This window comes from Musca vetustissima, unplaced genomic scaffold, assembly GCF_032173495.1.
Source record: "Musca vetustissima isolate MV318-11 ecotype Yass unplaced genomic scaffold, APGP_CSIRO_Mvet_v1 utg16177, whole genome shotgun sequence".
NCBI lineage: Eukaryota > Metazoa > Arthropoda > Insecta > Diptera > Muscidae > Musca > Musca vetustissima.
The window spans coordinates 123,051-146,679 of record NW_026882507.1 but is presented as its reverse complement, the minus strand read 5'-3'; the positions used below and the strand labels follow the sequence as shown (position 1 = coordinate 146,679).

The following is a 23,629-nucleotide window of genomic DNA, read 5'->3' as shown; positions in this document are numbered from 1 at the left end:
CCCTTGAAAAATATTCTTTAACAAATCCACGCCTCATAAAATCTACGCTTATGGAAGAGATAGATCTTGAAGAAAATTATGTAAAAATTCCACGCCTATGGATGATAGTCCCGGAATAATTTTGTTAAAAACTCCGCGCTTAAAGTTGAGATAGTCCTGGAATAAAGTTTTTTAAAAAATCACCCTTATAGTTCTGAAAGTCCTTGAAAATATTCTTCAAACTTGTTTATGAATATGTTGTTCGAAAATGGCAACCCTTGAGTTCTTCTTTCTTCTAATCTCTCTCTAACCATCAGCCAATAAGTCATGCAGAAAAAAAACTTGAAATCCATAAAATATACTATGCAAGTAAGGATACAAAAGCTGCATATTTTGTTATGGTTGTTTTATCTTCGTAGTCCTGGTTTTTTGTTCGTTGAATATTTTCAACTTCATATTTTTTGGTTTTCATGTTTTTGGCTGAAAACACATCGATCGAACGAACCACTACCACGTATGACAAGCCAAACAAATATCTTCATTATATTCGAAAATCTTGGCATGGAGTGTTTGCATTTTTTTGGTATATGTCGTGTTGTTGTTGTTCATCTTTTTGTCACCATTATGGATGACGACAGTCTCCAATATGTCTGATAGTTTGATAGAGATGTTATTGTTCGGTATGAACAATAATTTCCATAACAATGGATAGATGTGATGTGTTGTGTTATTAGAAAAACAAATAAAGATTTCAGGGGCTCAGTTAGATTAAATAATAAGGTGGAAAAAATTTAAATCAACGATCAAGACATCTTAAAAATTTCCAGCCATGGAGATATTTTAATTCCATTCTGCAGAATTATTTGTGGTCGGTACTTTTAAGGAAAGAGTTCATCTTCAGTCATCTCTTATGAGAAAGACCCACTGTCCTTCCAAATATTTACATTTTATGAAGTTATCAGAATTTTGTCACATATCAGCTGACAGGCAAACGAATATTTGTTCGCCTTTGCCAATTTGCTCTTCGCACACATATATCTCCTCCACTGTCGACACGTGGAGAAATATATTCCCGAGTATTTTTGCCAAAAAATAAACAACAAATTCAGCAAGTGTTAACATTTCATATTTGCATATTTTGTTTGCACGCTTTTGGCACAGTTTTATTTGTTTGTTGTTCTTGTTGTTGTTGATTTTGCAAATCCTCAAATGAAGTTTCATCAATTTAAATATAACACTAGAAACATATGGGAATACACGGAGATTTTTAAAGTCATATTTTTAAGAACTCTCTGTGCCATAGGTGTGGATTTTTTAAATAATATTTTTCAAGGACTACCCCGACTATAGGCATGGATTTTTCAAAGAAGACTTTTCAAGGACTATCCCGATTGTAGGCATGGATTTTTAAAAAAAGATTTTCAAGGATTATCTCAACCGAAGGCGTGGATTTTTTAAATAATAGCTTCCAAGGACTATCTCAACCATAGTCGTGGATTTTTTAAAGAAGATTTTTTAGAAGACTATCTCAACTATATGCGTGGATTTTTTAAAGAAGATGTTTTAAGGACTATCTCAACCACAGGCGTGGATTTTTTAAAGAAGATTTTTGAAGGACTATCTCAAACACAGGCGTGGATTTTTTCTAAAAATATTTTTGAAGGACAATCTCAACCATAGGCATGAAGTTTTTAAAGACTGTCTCAACCATAAGCGTGGATTTTTTAAATAATATTTTTCAAGGACTATCTCAGACATAGGCGTGGATTTTTTAAATAATATTTTTCAAGGACTATCTCAGACATATGCGTGGATTTTTTAAATAATATTTTTCAAGGACTATCTCAGACATAGGCGTGGATTTTTTAAATAATATTTTTCAAGGACTATCTGAGGCAAAGGCGTGGATTTTTTAAATAATATTTTTCAAGGACTAGCTGAGGCAAAGGCGTGGATTTTTTAAACAATATTTTTCATGGACTAGCTGAGGCAAAGGCGTGGATTTTTTAAACAATATTTTTCAAGGACTAGCTGAGGCAAAGGCGTGGATTTTTTAAACAATATTTTTCAAGGACTAGCTGAGGCAAAGACGTGGATTTTTTAAACAATATTTTTCAAGGACTAGCTGAGGCAAAGGCGTGGATTTTTTAAACAATATTTGTCAAGGACTAGCTGAGCCAAAGGCGTGGATTTTTTAAACAATATTTTTCAAGGACTAGCTGAGACAAAGGCGTGGATTTTTAAACAATATTTTTCAAGGACTAGCTGAGACAAAGGCGTGGATTTTTAAACAATATTTTTCAAGGACTAGCTGAGGCAAAGGCGTGGATTTTTTAAACAATATTTTTCAAGGACTATCTGAGGCAAAGGCGTGGATTGTTTAAACAATATTTTTCAAGGACTATCTGAGGCAAAGGCGTGGATTTTTTAAACAATATTTTTCAAGGACTATCTGAGGCAAAGGCGTGGATTTTTTAAACAATATTTTTCAAGGACTATCTGAGGCAAAGGCGTGGATTTTTTAAACAATATTTTTCAAGGACTATCTGAGGCAAAGGCGTGGATTTTTTCAACAATATTTTTCAAGGACTAGCTGAGGCAAAGGCGTGGATTTTTTAAACAATATTTTTCAAGGACTATCTGAGGCAAAGGCGTGGATTTTTTCAACAATATTTTTCAAGGACTAGCTGCGGCAAAGTCGTGGATTTTTTAAACAATATTTTTCAAGGACTAGCTGAGGCAAAGGCCTGGATTTTTTCAACAATATTTTTCAAGGACTAGCTGAGGCAAAGGCGTGGATTTTTTAAACAATATTTTTCAAGGACTATCTGAGGCAAAGGCGTGGATTTTTTAAACAATATTTTTCAAGGAATATCTGAGGCAAAGGCGTGGATTTTTTAAACAATATTTTTCAAGGACTAGCTGAGGCAAAGGCGTGGATTTTTTAAACAATATTTTTCAAGGACTAGCTGAGGCAAAGGCGTGGATTTTTTAAACAATATTTTTCAAGGACTAGCTGAGGCAAAGGCGTGGATTTTTAAACAATATTTTTCAAGGACTAGCTGAGGCAAAGGCCTGGATTTTTTAAACAATATTTTTTGAGCCACCATCCTCCACAAGGCCTGGATTTTTTAAACAATATTTTTTGAGCCACCATCCTCCACAAGGCCTGGATTTTTTAAACAATATTTTTCAAAGGCGTGTATTTTTTAAATATTTTTCAAAGGCGTGTATTTTTTAAATAATATTTTTCAAGCACTATATCTGCTACAGGAGAGGGTTTCTTAATAATTTTTTAAATAATATTTTTCAAGGACTACCTGAGGTAAATGCGTGGTTTGTTTGAATGATATTTTTCAAGGACTAGCTGAGGCAAAGGCGTCGATTTTTTTTAATAATATTTTTCAGGGACTATCTGAGGCAAAGGCGTGGTTTTTTAAATAATATTTTTCAAGGACTAGCTGAGGCAAAGGCGTGGATTTTTTAAATAATATTTTTCAAGGACTAGCTGAGGCAAAGGCGTGGATATTTTAAATAATATTTTTCAAGGACTAGCTGAGGCAAAGGCGTGGATTTTTTAAATAATATTTTTCAAGGACTAGCTGAGGCAAAGGCGTGGATTTTTTAAATAATATTTTTCAAGGACTATATCTGCTACAGGAGAGGGTTTCTTAAATTTTTTTAAATAATATTTATCAAGGACTAGCTGAGGCAAAGGCGTGGATTTTTTAAATAATATTTTTCAAGGACTAGCTGAGGCAAATGCGTGGATTTTTTAAATAATATTTTTCAAGGACTAGCTGAGGCAAATGCGTGGATTTTTTAAATAATATTTTTCAAGGACTAGCTGAGGCAAATGCGTGGATTTTTTAAATAATATTTTTCAAGGACTAGCTGAGGCAAATGCGTGGATTTTTTAAATAATATTTTTCAAGGACTAGCTGAGGCAAATGCGTGGATTTTTTAAATAATATTTTTCAAGGACTAGCTGAGGCAAATGCGTGGATTTTTTAAATAATATTTTTCAAGGACTATATCTGCTACAGGAGAGGGTTTCTTAAATTTTTTTAAATAATATTTATCAAGGACTAGCTGAGGCAAAGGCGTGGATTTTTTAAATAATATTTTTCGAGGACTATCTGAGGCAAAGGCGTCGATTTTTTTTAATAATATTTTTCGAGGACTATCTGAGGCAAAGGCGTGGATTTTATAAATAATACTTTTCATAGACTATCTGAGGCAAATGCGCGGACTTTTTAAATAATATTTTTCAAGGACTATCTGAGGCAAAGGCGTGGATTTTATAAATAATATTTTTCAAGGACTAGCTGAGGCAAAGGCGTGGATTTTTTAAATAATATTTTTCAAGGACTAGCTGAGGCAAAGGCGTGGATTTTTTAAATAATATTTTTCAAGGACTACTTGAGCCAAAGGCGTGGATTTTTTAAATAATATTTTTCAAGGACTACTTGAGCCAAAGGCGTGGATTTTTTAAATAATATTTTTCAAGGACTACTTGAGCCAAAGGCGGGATTTTTTAAATAACATTTTTCAAGGACTAGCTGAGGCAAAGGCGTGGATTTTTTAAATAACATTTTTCAAGGACTAGCTGAGGCAAAGGCGTGGATTTTTTAAATAATATTTTTCGAAGACTATCTGAGGCAAAGGCGTGGATTTTATAAATAATACTTTTCATAGACTATCTGAGGCAAATGCGCGGACTTTTTAAATAATATTTTTCAAGGACTATCTGAGGCAAAGGCGTGGATTTTATAAATAATATTTTTCATAGACTATCTGAGGCAAATGCGCGGACTTTTTAAATAATAGTTTTCAAGGACTATCTGAGGCAAAGGCGTGGATTTTATAAATAATATTTTTCAAGGACTAGCTGAGGCAAAGGCGTGGATTTTTTAAATAATATTTTTCAAGGACTAGCTGAGGCAAAGGCGTGGATTTTTTAAATAATATTTTTCAAGGACTAGCTGAGGCAAAGGCGTAGATTTTTTAAATAATATTTTTCAAGGACTTGCTGAGGCAAAGGCGTGGATTTTTTAAATAATATTTTTCAAGGACTATATCTGCTACAGGAGAGGGTTTCTTAAAATTTTTTAAATAATATTTTTCGAGGACTATCTGAGGCAAAGGCGTGGATTTTTTAAATAATATTTTTCAAGGACTAGCTGAGGCAAAGGCGTGGATTTTTTAAATAATATTTTTCAAGGACTAGCTGAGGCAAAGGCGTGGATTTTTTAAATAATATTTTTCAAGGACTACTTTAGCCAAAGGCGTGGATTTTTTAAATAATATTTTTCAAGGACTAGCTGAGGCAAAGGCGTGGATTTTTTAAATAATATTTTTCAAGGACTAGCTGAGGCAAAGGCGTGGATTTTTTAAATAATATTTTTCAAGGACTAGCTGAGGCAAAGGCGTGGATTTTTTAAATAATATTTTTCAAGGACTAGCTGAGGCAAAGGCGTGGATTTTTTAAATAATATTTTTCAAGGACTACTTGAGCCAAAGGCGTGGATTTTTTAAATAATATTTTTCAAGGACTACTTGAGCCAAAGGCGGGATTTTTTAAATGACATTTTTCAAGGACTAGCTGAGGCAAAGGCGTGGATTTTTTAAATAACATTTTTCAAGGACTAGCTGAGGCAAAGGCGTGGATTTTTTAAATAATATTTTTCAAGGACTAGCTGAGGCAAAGGCGTGGATTTTTTAAATAATATTTTTCGAGGACTATCTGAGGCAAAGGCGTGGATTTTATAAATAATACTTTTCATACACTATCTGAAGCAAATGCGCGGACTTTTTAAATAATACTTTTCATACACTATCTGAGGCAAATGCGCGGACTTTTTAAATAATATTTTTCAAGGACTACTTGAGCCAAAGGCGTGGATTTTTTAAATAATATTTTTCAAGGACTACTTGAGCCAAAGGCGTGGATTTTTTAAATAATATTTTTCAAGGACTAGCTGAGGCAAAGGCGTGGATTTTTTAAATAATATTTTTCAAGGACTAGCTGAGGCAAAGGCGTGGATTTTTTAAATAATATTTTTCAAGGACTACCTGAGCCAAAGGCGTGGATTTTTTAAATAATATTTTTTAATGACTACTTGAGCCAAAGGCGTGGATTTTTTAAATAATATTTTTCAAGGACTACTTGAGCCAAAGGCGTGGATTTTTTAAATAATATTTTTCAAGGACTACTTGAGCCAAAGGCGGGATTTTTTAAATAACATTTTTCAAGGACTAGCTGATGCAAAGGCGTGGATTTTTTAAATAATATTTTTCAAGGACTAGCTGAGGCAAAGGCGCGGATTTTTTAAATAATATTTTTCAAGGACTATATCTGCTACAGGAGAGGGTTTCTTAAAATATATTTTCGATAAAAAATTCTAAACTACTTTAAAATGTTGCTTCAATACATAACTTCATACACACAACCCTGACATTATCATGCGATAACATCAATTTAGTATGGAAGAAATACCTTCATGGTTTGTGCGGATCTACATTTATGTTATGTTCAAAATATGTGTTCTTTAGTAAATCTGTATGCAAATAACTTCGCAGCCAAAGTTACCTAAACATTGATGGTTATAACCATGTACATACACATACATATGTGGAACAAATAAGTGGGTTACACCAGGGCATTGTTAGATGTTAGTTTATCTCCCCTATTTTGTAACACCAAACTATTTTTTTCTGTTTTCAATTGTCTTTCCGTATAATGTGACTACATAATGTCAGATGTGCTACTTTATATCTGCATACAACCACTTATCTTATGTTACCCTAAGAATGAAATATGCAAATGTTGATATTTTGGAACATTTTTTTTGCACTTTACTCTCTTCGTCTTCTTTCACTTCGTCTAGCGTATTTAGAGAATGTGAGAAAGTAGTTGTATGCGTTGGCATTTTAAATATAGCTGTGCTGTCTTTGTTAGGGGGTTATAACAAATTTCGTCTACATTGTAAATCAATCAATTTACCAAAAAAGTAAAGAATTGTGTTAGAATACAATTGATTTTATTTTTACAGATTTCGAATGCAATTGGGAGATGTGTGTAAATCGGGTGGGGGCGAAAGTGGATAACTTAAAAATTTTTACAATTCTATTTGGAATCACTTGCTTCTTGTTGTTGATGTGTGATATATCGCATTAAGATTATTTTGAAAATTGTCCAACATATTTCTAAATTACAGTATAGCAAGGAAATATAATTTTATTTGAAAATTTTCGAAATCTACGCCCATAGCTGAGATAGTCCTTGAAAATATTCGATCTACGCCCATAGCTGAGATAGTCCTTGAAAATATTCGAAATCTACGCCCATAGCTGTGATTGTCCTTGAAAAATATAGTTTAAAAAATCCACGCCTCTTGGTAGCCCCTGAAAAATATAGTTTAAAAAATCCACGCCTCTTGGTAGCCCTTGAAAAATATAGTTTAAAAAATCCACACCTTTAGCTGAAAATATTCGAAATCTACGCCCAAAACTAAGATAGTCCTTGAAAAATATGGTTTAAAAAATCCACGACTTTAGCTGAGATGCTCCTAGAAAAATATGGTTTAAAAAATCCACGCCTATAGTTGAGATAGTCCTTGAAAAATATTATTTAAAAAATCCACGCCTATAGTTGAGATAATCCTTGAAAAATATTGTTTAAAAAAAACCACGCTTTTAAGTCAAGTAGTCCTTGAAAAATGTTGTTTAAAAAATCCACGCTTATAGGTCAGATAGTTCTTGAAAAATATTGTTAAAAATATCCACGCCTATGGTTCAGTTAGTCCTTAAAAATATTCTTTAAAAAAATTCACGCCTATGGTTGAGATAGACCTTGAAAAATATTATTTAAAAAATCTACGCTTATGGTAGGCATTGTCCTTCAAAAAATTATTTTAAAAATCCACGTCTATGGTTGAGATAATCCTTGAAAACATTGTTTAAAAATTTACGAATGTGGCTTACACATTCAAACTAAAAAAAATTCAAAAAATTTCCTCCTCCATACATGGCAATCAGTTCCCGTACACGCGCTCCAAATTCTAATATATTTGATGGAAGCACACGCACTCATACATACACAGTCTCCTTCAAAAATGCATAAATCAAAATTTTTGGCGTAAAGCAAATACAAGTACACTTTGATTTATGTATGTAAATAATGCATATGTGTGTGTGCACCATGAGTACTGTGTTCACTTGTGACTTCAAACGTTGGATCTGGCAATATTTCTATTGGAAATTTTGCATTACCACACCTCATTTATTATACACGCATCCACACACATACATTTACACACACGTGCTAACTCTTGTATGAACAACATTAGCATTAGTCATGGTCACACTTGTCTAAATTAAAATACCATTACAAAAATTTGCAAACACACACGCACACATAACCACAAGATCCTTAACAAAAAATCACAATGATGATTATGTACTTTTAGTCCCCAGGGTTTTTTCCTTTTGTCCCTCTCACTTTTTTGCTTCGACAATTATCCATGTGTGAGTAAGTGAGACTCACACAGAGCCCACAGTAGGGGGTTACAGCCTTTAGTTTTTTTTTTTGCTGATTTGTTATTTGCTTTTGGTCTAATATTGGAGTAATGGCATCTAAATCCAAAAAACCCCATTCTGTGAGCAGAAAATGTTTGCACAACAGTATGTTAAGCGCAAAATTGCTGCTGGTTATATGCCAATTTTCCTAAAAGTCAGCCGACCATTATTTGCATAGGCGTGAGTGTGTGTGTGAGTTGCATATGTGGAACCTGACAACCAATCAAACTAAAAATATGGTTTGAAAATCATCTGCACCACCCTCTAGCCTTAGGAAGTGCCTTCTCCATCATTTTCAAATATTAATTTAAGTTTACCGGAATGTTTGTAGACCCCTCTCATCCCCTCTTCTGCCCACCCCCAAAATATACACATGTACTCTCAAGCCCAACTCTTCTTCACACATTTGCCAGTCAGCGTATGCAATTTGTAATGCCAAAAGGATGCAATCATTGTTCCTTGTTGTTGCTATAATTGTAATCGTTTTTGTTGCTGTTATTGTTTCTATTGCAATTTTCGTAAAACGTTTACAAAATATCCTCTAAATGCTCTGCAGGATTTTTTTGGTAAGAATTTTTTTGTGTTAGTTGGTTACATATCCATTCAAAGGCTAAATGAATGACTTTGTTTTGTTGTTTAATATCCTGTTATGGGTTCTAGTGTTTGTTGTTGTTGTTGCTGCTGTTTTTTGTTCTGCTGCAAATGGTCAAAATGATTTGTTGTATTTGAGGGTGTGTATGTGTGAAATTTTATATATATGGAAGTTTTTGCAATGGTAACTTCAATGAGAACATCTATTTTGGAAGCACAGCTTTTTTCGGTTTCCTGGGAGATTTTCAAATAGTTAGATTTATAAAATGGCCTCAAGGCCAAGGATGCGGTTTTAACTCATTTTTGCTGTGTTAGATCCTCTATCCTGGGATTTTAAAGTATATTTTTGCAAACATCATTAAAGAGGAGAAGATTTTTTAAATATTTTTTCAAGGGCTACATAAGGTATCGATTTTTTAAACATTACTTTGGTCTTGGACTATATGAAGGGCGGAAGAATTAAAAAAAACAGTAAGGAAAGTAGTAAAGTCGGACTGGGCCGACTATGTGATACCCTTCACCACATTGGGTATATTCTACATATGTATCCTAACAGACGCCGCGTTTTTGTTATATATCTATATCTGGTGCACCAATTGCCTATAATCGGGCGAAACTATACATGGGAGCTATATCTAAATCTGAACTGATTTTCACGAAACTTTGCACACATCATTCTAGACATAATTCAGTACGCTATGCCAAAATTCGTGCAAATGAAAAGATTTCCAGGGACTTTAGTGGACTATTTACCTAAAATCGGGCGAAGCTATATATGGGAGCTATATCTAAATCTGAACCGATTTTCACGAAACTTCGCACACATCATTCTAGAGCAAATTTAGTACGATGTGCCAAATTTCGTGTAAATCGAAAGATATATAGGGACTTTGTAACACAATTTACCTTAATCGGGCGAAAATATACATAGGAGCTATATCTAAATCTGAACCAATTTTCACGAAACTTGGCAAACGTCATTTTAGACCTTATTCATTACGCTGTGCCAAATTTCGTGCAAATCAAAAGATTTCCAGGGACTTTATTGGACTATTTACCTAAAATCGGGCGAAACTATATATGTGAGCTAAATCTAAATCTGAACCGATTTCGTGCAAATCGAAAGATATATGGGGACTTTGTAACACAATTTACCTTAAATCGGGCGAATAGATACATGGGAGCTATATCTGAACAGATTTTCACGAAACGTGGCAGACATCATTCTAGATCTTATTCATTACGATAAGCCAAAATTCGTGCAAATGAAAAGATGTCCACCCATTGTCTAAAATCAGACGAAAATATATATGGGAGCTATATCTAAATCTGAACCGATTTTCCCAATTTCAATAAGGTTCGTCCCTAGCCCAAATAAATGAGCTTGGCCAAATTTTATCTAATTCGGATAATAAATGCGACCTGCACTTTGTTTACAATTTAACATGGACAGACGGACATGCATAAATCGACTCAGAAAGTGATTCTATGCATATTCTTAAAAGGGACCATAGGTCTATCTCGATTATTTTTGCCTGATATAAACACATGCACAAAGACATAATACCCTGTACCGCAGTGTGGTGTAGGGTATAAACATAGGGGTGGATATTTAACGAATATTTGTTGAAGGACCAATACAGGAGTGGACTTTTCAAATTTTTTCAAGAACTAGCACAAGGCCTGGATTTTTTAAAGAATATTTTTTTCAAGGACTTATACAAAGATTTTGGATTTATTAAAGAATATTTTTCAAGGACAATAGTTGGCTTAGATTTATTTAAAAAATTTTTATAGATTATTTTCAAGGACAATAGTAGGCTTTGATTTTTTTAAAGAATATTTTGCATGCTCTTTATGGTTTTTGAAAGAATATCATTTAAAGGGCCATATTTTTTGAATATTTTTTCCTCACTGCTTCTAATTTCTTTATGGAATATCATATTTGTTTAATGTTATGCACACACACTCATCAATATGTTATTCCGAATTTTATTACGTATGTCATTCGATTAATGTCGCCCCTTCCGAATATTATTGTGTGCATATTTTATCATTTGGATAATTTAAATGCAAATTTATCTTTTAATATTCCCACAGAAAGACAATTTCAATTCTCAGAATTTATATCATATTTCTAAATCACATTTCTGGAATTACCATATGAAAAATATTTTGCCAAAATATATCTGTATCGAAATGTGGCGCCAAATTGTGTCTATAATATGATAAATGTTGCAAAATAGACAACAACGATTTAATATTCATATATATTCCCAAAAATTGGTAAATGACAAATACAAGGTGTACATGGGTGGAATTTGCCAAATTTGTATTTTTCGATTGCTCTTCCATTGGGAGATTAGTGAAATGAATTCATTCATAGGGGTACATATGATTAAAACAGGTGTTCCTCTCATGTACATCGGTATATTTATAGATTTGCATTTTATAAATATGTCGTCATGGTTGTATGGAATATGATATAAATTGATTATAATTGTAATATTAAATTTTAAGAATTTTGGTTGAATAAAATTGTTCCAAAATTTAATGTCTTGTGTATGCCTAAATGAGATATTTTCTTTAAATTTATAAAATTTAAAATCAATTATGTGTACAATTCCTTTGCCTTTTTGAGGAGGGTGTATACATTTGACGACACGCTAAAATTAAATTGTTTCCAAAAAAAACAATCCTGCCGGGAATAGAAGTAATATTGCGAAAATGTGTTGTTTTCTGTTTCGTTCCATTGTAGACAGCGGAATGTGTGGCAACACATTGTACCGTAGACTCAAATACACACACATGCAGCCCTTCTCAATTTCTTCACCAAATTGTAAATGTATGCATGTATGGTTTGAAGTCTTTAGGGAATTATAACATTTAAACAAATAAAGAAATTAATTTTATATACATAAGCCAGTGAGCATAATAAAGATTTTAGGAAAATTAGATAAAATTCTGATTTATAAAAATGCTCAAGGAAAATGTAACAAAGACAATCAATTGTAACTGAAACAGGGCGCTTTTGAGGACTAAGTGAAATCAGGACATCAGAAGAGATACAGAAGAAGAGGATTTGGGAGGAAATTTGCCATATATTAGGTTGGAGAAAAAGAAATCCGGTCGTCGAAAATTTCGATAAAATCGGAGAAATGGTCGAAGTTGACCGGCATGTTAGCAGTCATAACATCGACAAGGAGCTAAAAATCAACCATAAAACTGATTTAAACCATTTACACAAAGCTGGATTCAAAAAGAAGATAGATGTTTGGGTGCCACACCAATTAACAGAAAAAATAGGATGGCAGAGGCCTTGGCCAAACGGAATGAGATAGACGCATTTCTTAAACGGATGGTGACTGGAGATGAGAAATAGATCACATACGATTAACCCTAGGCAGTGGTCAAAGAGCGTTGAAGCGCTTCAAATGGTGGCCAAACCAGAACTAACGGCCAGCTATGTATTTGGTCGGATTGAAAGAGGATTACTTATTATGAGTTGCTTCCATATGACCAAACGCGAAATTCTGATCTCTATTGTCAATAACTGGACCGTTTGAAGATAGCACCTGACCAGAAACTCCAGAAGTGGCAAACAGGGACAACGGTATGCCACCAGGACAACGGTATGCCACACAAATCTACAGTGACTCACCAGAAACTTCGGGAGCATGGCTGGGGAGTTTTAATGCATCCGCCATAAAGTCCGGACTTGGCACCAAGCGATTATCATTTTTTTTCTTGCATTGCAAAATTTCCTTAATGATAAAAAATTGGTATCTAGGAAGGATTGTGAAAATCGACTACTAATTTGCACATAGAGAGCAGGTCTTCTATGAGAGAGACATTATGAAGATACATTCCAAAGCATGTTAAATAAAGTCCTATAGTGCATTTTGTTTTTGCAAAATAGTCCATCAGCAATATAAGGGAGCGATATATATATATATATATATATTACATTAAACATTTAGAAGCTATTAATAGCTTCTTTACAAAAAACCTATTCAAACCCAAATGTCTGGAGCTATAACTAAATCTGGACCAATTTTCACGAAACTTGGCAGACATCATTCTACATTCCCCACAATAAATAGTTGTTTTTTATAAAAACAACAAATTTCGTGTAAAAAACAAAATACATATGCCAAATAACCCGCCAACACTACTGAAGTTGTAGACGAGGCACGGTCATACTGTTTGGTTTATTGCTTTAACTAGCAATACCAACAGCAACGTTATGTGCATATCGTCACAAAGTGACGACACATAGCAGTGGGAAATGTATTGTAATTGTCTGTAAATGCCTTGTTGACCACGAAGTCAGGCGCCAACGAAACAACTTCTCATTGGGGTCGTATCGCTGGTAACGTAAGAACTTCGATTTGTCACAAGAGACATTTGGGTTTGAAAGGTTTTTTGTAAAGAAGCTATTAATAGCTTCTGGGGAGAATATCCCAACAAAAAGCTAAGGGAACTGATGAGGATCAGTGGCGAGATCCGAATGCCATACATTCCCCACTAATAAATAGTTGTTTTTTATAAAAACAACAAACTGGGATTAAGCCTGACTATTTTGCAAAAACAAAATACAAATGGTATGCCAAATAACCCGCCAACACTACTGAAGTTGTAGACGAGGCACGGTCATACTGTTTGGTTTATTGCTTTAACTAGCAATACCAACAGCAACGTTATGTGCATTCGTCACAAAGTGACGACACATAGCAGTGGGAAATGTATTGTAATTGTCTGTAAATGCCTTGTTGACCACGAAGTCAGGCGCCAACGAAACGAACTTCTCATTGGGGTCGTATCGCTGGTAACGTAAGAACTTCGATTTGTCACAAGAGACATTTGGGTTTGAAAGGTTTTTTGTAAAGAAGCTATTAATAGCTTCTGGGGAGAATATCCCCAAAAAACTAAGGGAACTATGAATCAGTGGCGATCCTCCCTACCCCTCGGCGGACAGGTACATTCTCTCTAATAAATAGTTGTTTTTTATAAAAACAACAAACTGGGTTTAAGCCTGATATATATATATATATATAATATAATAACCAGTAATGTAAAGTCGGACGGGGCCGACAATACATCTAATATATCTAAATGTGAATGTATATATATATATAATTTGAATGTCGTAGCAAGGACTATAATTCTTTAAAAAATCGACTTCAAAAATATTGTTCTTCAGCTTCTCCACGATTTCTATAGTTCAAGTCGTCAATGAAGTCTTCATAATTCAGCTCCTATAAAATTTTCTGATTCTGATTGCCTATAAATACCCTGTATTTTACTATTTCAAAAGCATCCCCCCTCGTCTGCGAGGATCATAAGCTCTTTTATAAAGTCCCCCTTTTTCTCTCGTCTATAAAGACACCCTTCGGATCGTCCTTTAAGACTCCGTATAGTTTATCTGAAACTACTCCGATCTTCTATAGATACACCCTCCATTTCATGAGTAAACAGTCCCTTTAACTCGTTTATAGAGATTTCCTTCAGCTCGTCTTTAACGGCTTCCTTCAGAGCTCGTTTATGAAAGACTCTCTTCAGCTCGTCTATGAAACATTTCCGACATCAGCTCGTCTATGAAGCACTGCCGTTTTCTGATCGTCTTTAAAACAATACCTTCAACTGGTCTCGCCTATGAAAGACACTCTGCTTTGGCTCGTCTATAAAATACTCCCTTGAGCTCGCCTATGAAGCTCGTCTACGAAAGACTCCTTTCATCTCGTCTATAACAGACTCCCTCAGCTCGTCTATAAAAGAATCTCTGCTTTAGAACGTCTATAAAAGATTCACTTCAACTATTCTATAAAAGGTATTCTTTAGTTCATCCCTTAAGACCGTATATAGAAGACTCTCTTCACCTCGTCTATGACAGACTCCTTGCTTCAGCTTGTCTATACAAGACTCCCTTCAGGTTGTCTATAAAAGACACCTTCAACTCGTCTCTGGAAGAATCCCTTCTATAAGAATTGTCTTTAATTCCTTAATGTTCCTCCATAAAGATTCCTTTTTGGTCGTAAGTAAAGAGTTAGACTTCTCCATAAACTTCATAGCCTTCAACGTGTGTAAAGAAAGTCTCCATTGTCAGTTCATCTATAAAGGCTCCACGTTTCGTGAAGCTTCTTCTAGTTTTCCGAATTTCCATTAAATTAAAGTGTCAAAATATTGTATCCCCTTTTTCACAAAATTAATCTACCTCAAAAATGTTCTTTACAAATTTATTGACTCAGTGTCAGGATGTCGCCTTGTCACTCGTGTGATAAGATGAAAATTTCTTCAAATTTCACGCATCCATTACTGCATGACTTTTTAAAACATTTAATAGCACAACGTCAATTGAGTTTTTCCTTTTATAATGTTATTTTCCCTTTTGTTCTTTCTTCATCTTCTTCTATTCGTTTACAGATATGGCGCCAATCCTAATCCACCGGATGGTGGTTCATCTGCTGTACTGGCATTACTTGATAAATTGACTGAAAATGGCCGTAATTATGTTTATCAAAATGTCTCATGCTTGCAAATACTTTTGCGTAATATACCGTTAATTGAATTGCCATATAAGGTATGTATGTATATATAATGCTATATATTATAAGTTTTCATAGCATACTTATATTATTTATAAAGAGGGAGTCAAAGGGGAAACAAGAGGAATGAATTATAGACTGTGGTGTACTGACACAGTAGTTGATTTTATGAGGGAGTTGTAAAATATATATTTTACGGAAGGAAACAAAATGTTGAAGATGGAAGTCCTTTTAAGAAAGTATTTGAACTAGGAACAATCTGCAAATAATGGAAGTAGTGGGTTATAATTGGGAAGTCTTATTCTTTAAAGAGTATGGAATTATTCCTGCTCTGAATGTTACATCCATATTTATAAATCGGTATTTAATCTGTATCTTAGTTCAGGGGACTTCATCCTTCTGGAGTCCGATTACACCCTTTCCTCCCCCCTTAAGACAATAAGTTTCGTCTATAAAGTCATTGATGTTGTTACCTTTAAATCCCTAATGTTCTGTGTAAATTTTATCGCCTCTTAACCACTGTTCATTTATCCACATCTATCTTCCTCTCCCACATATCGATTAAAATATATACATGTATGTGTGTACAAATTTCTCTACTTATGTCAAAACCTCAAGTACTTGAAAGAATTCGAAAAATTCTTATGGTTTTCGCGGAACAGAATTTCAAGAAACGTTTGTCATTCCAAACCAAAAAAAAAAATGATGTCATTTTTAACCAAATATTTGGTATGCATTCTTGTCAAAATGACAGTGGTGGTAGTGTTGGCAATGGTTATAATGCTTTTCATAACTAATATTTTTTTCATCTTCTACTTCTTGGTATTTTCTGTGAGTGTCAAAAAATATTACCGGTGGGGGGTTGAGGCGGTTATATATTAAAAAATTCTTTTTCATGAACATTATTGTCATGCAGCTATGAAACACACATTTCCGTTCTGGCAACAATTCGGGATGGCAGCATATTCCATTAGAGCGATTCCGTAAAGCAGCCTTAAGTTGTTTCCGTTTCACACAGTTTGAGGGTTGAGAGATTGTCAAGCAGAGGGAAATTAATATTTTTCGATTAGTCAAGAAGGCGACCAGAAAAGGCTGGGGAACTAAAGACGACTGCATACATTTTTACAATGTTTAATCATCTCATACATCAGATTTAAATGTAAATATAAAGTTTATTTTCTATTTAATTTTTCTATAGGAATATGATCGGGAGGTAATAAATAAACAACTAATTAATATACACTACTCATGGCTCGCTAGTGTGCTTGTAGTTGTCTGAGAAAGACTCGCATACTATCAGGTCGCCAATAAAGTCCCCAAAGCCTTCATTTCGTTCAGATCGTCTGTAACGAGTCCCAGGCCTTCTGATCGTTTATAACGACTCCAAGGCTCGTCTATGTCCAAAACCTTCACCTTCATAAAGTGTCCAAGACCTTCACTTCGTGCAGATCATCTGTAAAGACTTCAGGCCTTCAGCTCGTTCATAAAGACACCAAGAGTTCCAGTTTTTTATAGACTCATTTGCGAAAGGCATAGTAGACTTTAACTCGTCTATAAAAACTCCCTGCCTTCATGTCGCTTAAGAAAGACTACCAAACCTTCAGCTCGTCTCTAAAAGCTCACAAACGTTTTTATATTGTTTATAAAATCTCTTTCAGGATTTATGTTTTTTTTTTATAAAGACCCCAGGTCATCAGGTTATCTATATAGACTCCTCGCCATAAGGTCGTTTGCGTAAGATTCTCAAGTTCAAGTTCTTGTCGTTTGGGTTCTCTTCTCAGACGGCATATAAAATCTCTCTGGCCTTTTATTTATTAAGATGCCAAGGATTTCAGCTCGATTCTTAAAACTCTCAGATCTCAGATATTGTCTATAAAATCTCTCTCAGGATTTCTGTTTTTTGTTTTTTTTTTTATATACAGACCCCAGGTCATCAGGTTATCTATATAGACTCCTCGCCATAAGGTCGTTTGCGTAAGATTCTCAAGTTCAAGTTCTTGTCGTTTGGGTTCTCTTCTCAGACGGCATATAAAATCTCTCTGGCCTTTTATTTATTAAGAGGCGAAGAATTTCAGCTCGATTCTTATAACTCTCAGATCTTCAGCCTTTATATAAAATCTCTCCAGGACTTCAGCTCTTTTATAAACACTTCCAGTCATTCATCGCGTCTGTAAAGAGTACAAGGAGTTCCACTCCCCATTTAAAAACTCTCAGACCTTCAGCTTTCCTATAAAATCTTCACGGCTTTCTGTTCGTCTAGAAAAATTCCTAGGTCTTTATTTTAGCTATAAAAATTTCTGTTTTTACGTCTCCTGTTCTTAGACCTTCAGGTTGTTAACAAAGACTCCCAGGCCCACAGTTTATCCATAAGGACTATCACTCGTTCATATAGGTTCCCAAACCTTCAGCTCGTCTCGAAAAATTCTCAGACCATGTTTATAAAATCTACTTCAGGCCTTCTGCTAAATAATAGCAGCTCTTCATGTAGTCAACAAAGACTCCCAAGACTACAACTCTATTAAGATTCACAGGTTGTCTATAAAAAACTCCATAACTTTAATTTTCTCTATGAATTTTCCTGCTTTATTTTCTGTATGAAATAGTTCCTGATTTAGGAAGTTTGTTAATAGATTCCAAGCTTCAAATCGACTATAAAGGATTCCCAGCTTTTAAATTTTCTATGCAGACTCCCTGCTCGTCTTTGAAAGTGTCCCTTCAGCTCGTCTATGAAAGACTCCCTTCAGCTCGTCTATGATAGACTCCCTTCAGCTCGTCTATGAAAGACTCCCTTCAGCTCGTCTATGAAAGACTCCCTTCAGCTCGTCTATGAAAGACTCCCTTCAGCTCGTCTATGAAAGACTCCCTTCAGCTCGTCTATGAAAGACTCCCTTCAGCTCGTCTATGAAAGACTCCCTTCAGCTCGTCTATGAAAGACTCCCTTCAGCTCGTCTATGAAAGACTCCCTTCAGCTCGTCTATGAAAGACTCCCTTCAGCTCGTCTATGAAAGACTCCCTTCAGCTCGTCTATGAAAGACTCCCTTCAGCTCGTCTATGAAAGACTCCCTTCGGCTCGTCTATGAAAGACTCCCTTCAGCTCGTCTATGAAAGACTCCCTTCAGCTCGTCTATGAAAGTGTCCTTTCAGCTCGTCTATGCTCGTGTGTGAAAGTCACACTTTACCTTCCCAATGAAAACCTCCCTTCAGCTCGCTTATAAATACAATCTACAGCCTCTCCCTCGTTTATTAAGACTTCCAGTATCCTTTATCCATCTCCTTCTATTCCCCTTCCCTCGTCCCTTCTATAAATAGCCCCTCATATTTATTACAATTATTATTATCCCAAAAAAGGAAAACCACTTAAATTGTCCTTTGGCGTCTTTTCGTTTTTTCCATCATTCATCCAATAATTAGTTTCATTAAGCGTATTTCATTCATTTTTGTATTCAAATTGGAATATATATCTCATTAAGAAAATTTAAATAAATACGATATTATTGTACTTTAAATTTTTTCTTTAATTCATTTTGCTACTTCTGTATGCGGTAATATTCTCTCATTTCTATTTTTGTTATCTTCTTTCTCCCCTTGTTTTGTCATCCAATTCTTTCAGCCCATTATTTATAGTACAAGACGAGAAATGTTTTTCCAACGTTATGGCCGATTATTAATGGACAAAATTATACCCAAGGAACAGGTCTATGGCGTTATGTCACTGCGGCACTTGTGTCGGTAAGTGTATCAATGGAAATTTATATTTAAATTAACAAGAAGTAGAGAGAAAAAATACAAAATATTTTAATAAATTTTGCTAATTAATTTCTCAAAAAAGAAAAAAACGATGTAGGAGCGTCATTATAAAGAAAGATAAACAAAGACCATAAATAATTAGAAAAATAAAAATCAATTAAAATATTACGCAAAATGCGTGGGGAGTAAGTGGGTGGGTGTAAGTAATAATCAGGAAGTAAATGCTCTTTGTGGTTCCATGCTTAAAAACCAACGAAATTTACGAATTATAATTGATTTTGGTTATTTATTACAATTAATTGACCAACTGTTGATGACAAAGTCATTAATGTCATTTATTTTAAATAATGGGAAATATGAAAAGCTGGAGGGAGTATTTCATAGACGAGCTGACGGGTATCTTCTATGGACGAACCAAAGGCAGTCTATCATAGTCGAGCTGAGGGGAGTATTTAATAGACGAGCGGAGAATATTTAGATAGAGCGGAGAATTTCATAGGCATTATTTTGTGATAGCCTAGAGGGAATATTAAAATAATATAGACTATAACTTATTAGACTAGATAGTATTTGATATAATCTGACTATTTGTATATGAATCACATTACGGTAAAGTTTAACATACAAAAGTAAATAAGAAAATATTAGGTTGGGGAAACAAAGGGAAATATGCACCGTTTTGTTGTATGATTTGTTGCCATTTTAAAGGTACCTGCTCTCTATTTGCAAACAACTCTAGTAGTCGATTTTCACAATCCTCCCTAGATACCAATTATTTATCTTTAAAGAAATTTTACAATTCAAGAAAATATCTTAATGGCTTGGTGACTGTACGGCGGATGCATTAAAACTTCCCAACCAAGCTCCCGAAGTTTCTGACGAATAGCTATAGATGTGTGTGGCCTAGCGTTGTCCTGGTGGAGCACGGCAACACTACTGTTTCCCAATTCTGGCCGTTTCTGGTCAATTGCTATGTTCAAACGGTCTAGTTGTTGACAGTAGAGATCAGAATTTAGCGTTTGGCCATATGAAATCAACTCATAATAAATAATTCCCTTCCAGTCCCACCAAATGCATAAAAGAACCTTCCTGGCCTTTAGTCCTGATTTGGCCACTGTTTGAGGTGCTTAACCCCTCTTTCACCACGATCGTTTTCGCGCAGGGTTATCGAATCTATCTCATTCCATTTGGCCAAGGCTTCACAGATGGAAATTTGATCCATCCTATTTTTTTCCTTTAATTGGTATAACACTCAAACACCGATCTTCTTTTTGAATCCAGCTTGGTGTAAATGGTTTAAAACAGTTTTATGTTCGATTGTTAGCACCTGGGCGATGTTACGGCTGCAAACTGCCGGTCAACTTCGATAATTACTCCGATTTTATCGACATTTTCGACGACCGGATTGCTTTTTCCCAAACTTAATATACATCGTTTTTTCTGTTCGATCGAAAGGAAATTTTGCACAATTTGCCAGGTTGAACATTGAATGACAAGTACTAAGTTTGAATTCGAATTCGGATCAGATATAGATATATATTGAGCATTTAATAACCTGTGTACGGTATTGTTTAAATCTGTTCAGATTTAAATGTAACTCCCATATATATTTTTTGCAGATTTCATGCACGTCAGTCCGATTAACATAACGTTTTGAATAGTTTGCCCAACGACATTGGTATGTATTTATTAATGTCGGAACAAATATGTACCGTGTATCTTTGTAACAGACATAACGAAACGATATAGACCCTTTTGGGACTATACATAGAATCACTTTCTGAGTCGATTAATGCATTTTCGTCCGTCTGCTGATGTTAAATTGTAAACAAAGTATAGGTCGCATTTATTATCCGATTTGGATGAAATTTGACACTAGTCACTTATTTGACTCATGGACGAACTTTATTGAAATTTGAGAAAATCGGTTCAGATTTAGATATTGATCCCATATCCCATATCGTGCGATTTTATGGAAATAGTGCACCAAACTCCAAAGGTTTGCCTGATTGAAACAAAATTTTGCACAGCGTACTGAATTCAGTCCAGTTTACGTCTGGGAAGTTTTGTTGAAATCGGTCCAGATTTAGATATAACTCTCATATATAGTTTCGTCCGATTTCATGTATATGGTGCACCAAACTCCCAATATTTGTCCGATTCAGACAAAATGATGGTGTTTTGTTGAAATCGGTTCAGGCCTACATACCTAATTTTGCATTTGTATGAAATGTTTCACCAACAAATCCAAGTCTTCGCGATTGACATGCAATTTTTCATAGATTTCAGAATGGTATGTGTTGATTATTATTGGTTCAAATATCTATGTAGATCACAATTGTTTTCTTCCGATTCCATTTCAATGATCTTCCAAAGATACTATGTCTCTTCTATCTACAGGCTATTGTACACATTATCATCTCTTGTATGCACCAAAGTGGTGAAGGGTATCATATAGTCGGATATGTTCTTTACTGGTTTTCAATGAAATGTAAATCTTCTTATTAAAATCTTCCATTTTGAAAAATTCCCTTCAATGTCGTGAATTTAAAAAAAATACAACAGAACATTCCTTCCCACTTCCTTAACTCTCACACACTTACATACCATGAAAAAAATTCTCTCTCACACACACACACTCAACCAACTGAAAGAAGCTTACATTTCACATTGTAAATTACTTTAAGTAATGTGCTACTAATGACGAGTTAAATAAAGTTTATGACATTTAATGAAAAAACACAAACAGCAACGACAACAACAAGTGCCCGGGAAAAAACTACACAATGCTCGAATGAATGTGAAACGGAAGTCGAAACCGAAATTTATTTGCTAAGAAATGCGTAACACCACCCATCCAGCAAGCGGGCAACACCAAATGAGCAAATGTACAAATTTTAATGTAAATGGGATAGGGAAGGCGGAGGGGAAAGGGGAGATGGCAATAAAATGTAACGACCAGAAAAGTTGTCATCATCATCATTGTCGTCATTTATTGCTGGAAAAATTACCTGGGCGCAAAAATAACAACCAACCTGACGATGTATACATAGCGATAGTTAGGAAAACGGTAATTACACAAAGTGTTGATAACAATCGGAAGACGGGATGGCATTGTGCGTGAGATAGCAACAATAATTGTTTGCCCAGTAAGAAGAGGACAGGAATGGTTACGAAAATACACATACCTATTTTAATTTTTTTTCGCTTCAATATTTAAATGTTCGAAATTCTTTTCGCCTTTTTTAACAATTTGTAATTTATTGTTTTTCCAATCGTAAATTTTTGGTACGTTGAGTAGGAGCACAGCGAAAACGAAATTCAATAAAATATTTTATCATGTTCATGCTCATGCCATGCCATCACAATCGAAAAATGCCAAAAACTTTAGCAATTTTTAATGAAAAGAATTTTTGTTGCCAGCCTGGGAGTTTTAAGAGGAGGAATAAATATTTTGTGTAAAATAAGTGAAACCATTGGCAAAAAATAGAGAATATGTATGGTGTAATACAAAACATATAATTCAGAAGTAGACAAGAAGAACCCATGTTAAAAACGAGCCAATAAGAAAAGTACAAAAGCTGGGCGACATCGACTATATGATACTCGACATTTGCGGTAGGTTCAAAATCCTAGCCCAATTTCCATCCTAAGTGGTATTTCAGTTTTTCTTTGGAATTGCTGTCAGTACCATTTCATAGCCCTCCTATAAAAAAGCTGGATCAAGTATGAGTATTTTTTGGAGGGAATAAACAATTCGACCCGGCCAAGTTTTTACTTGTTATATTTAATATTTCTTGGTCATTAAGGAATTATAGCTACTTTCTAAATTGTTCACATGAAATTTCCCCGAAATTGTTCAAATGTTTTTCATTTTCAAAGAAATTACAAATTCTATTAGAAATTGTTTATTACTTGGCTTCCATGTAATTATGGCATAGTATCAAATCAATGTTATTGCCCATAGGTTTCATTGAATACGAATTTATTAAATGGACGAGAAGCCATAAATATTGAATATTATTATGAAGAAAGAAATAACGAGAAACACAAAGAAGTGAGAAGAAGATGTGATATTGAAAATACGTTTGGTTTTACGTAAAGCAAAATATTCCAATTAAAGAAGAAAATTATCCTTTAAAAATATTCTTAAAAAAACAATATCCTTTAATAAATCCGCGCATTTT

General features: G+C 34.4%; 1 protein-coding gene across 1 annotated transcript in view; it reads left to right on the top strand.

Annotated features, from left to right (window-relative positions):
• The window catches only part of LOC133328974 (uncharacterized), a 60,150-nt gene that overhangs the window by 21,819 nt on the left and 14,702 nt on the right, over nucleotides 1–23,629 (top strand). Inside the window, exons 7-8 of the mRNA XM_061537478.1 lie at nucleotides 15,574–15,730; nucleotides 19,306–19,424. Coding sequence (XP_061393462.1) covers nucleotides 15,574–15,730; nucleotides 19,306–19,424 — 276 coding nt within the window. The remainder of the gene's footprint in view (nucleotides 1–15,573; nucleotides 15,731–19,305; nucleotides 19,425–23,629) is intronic.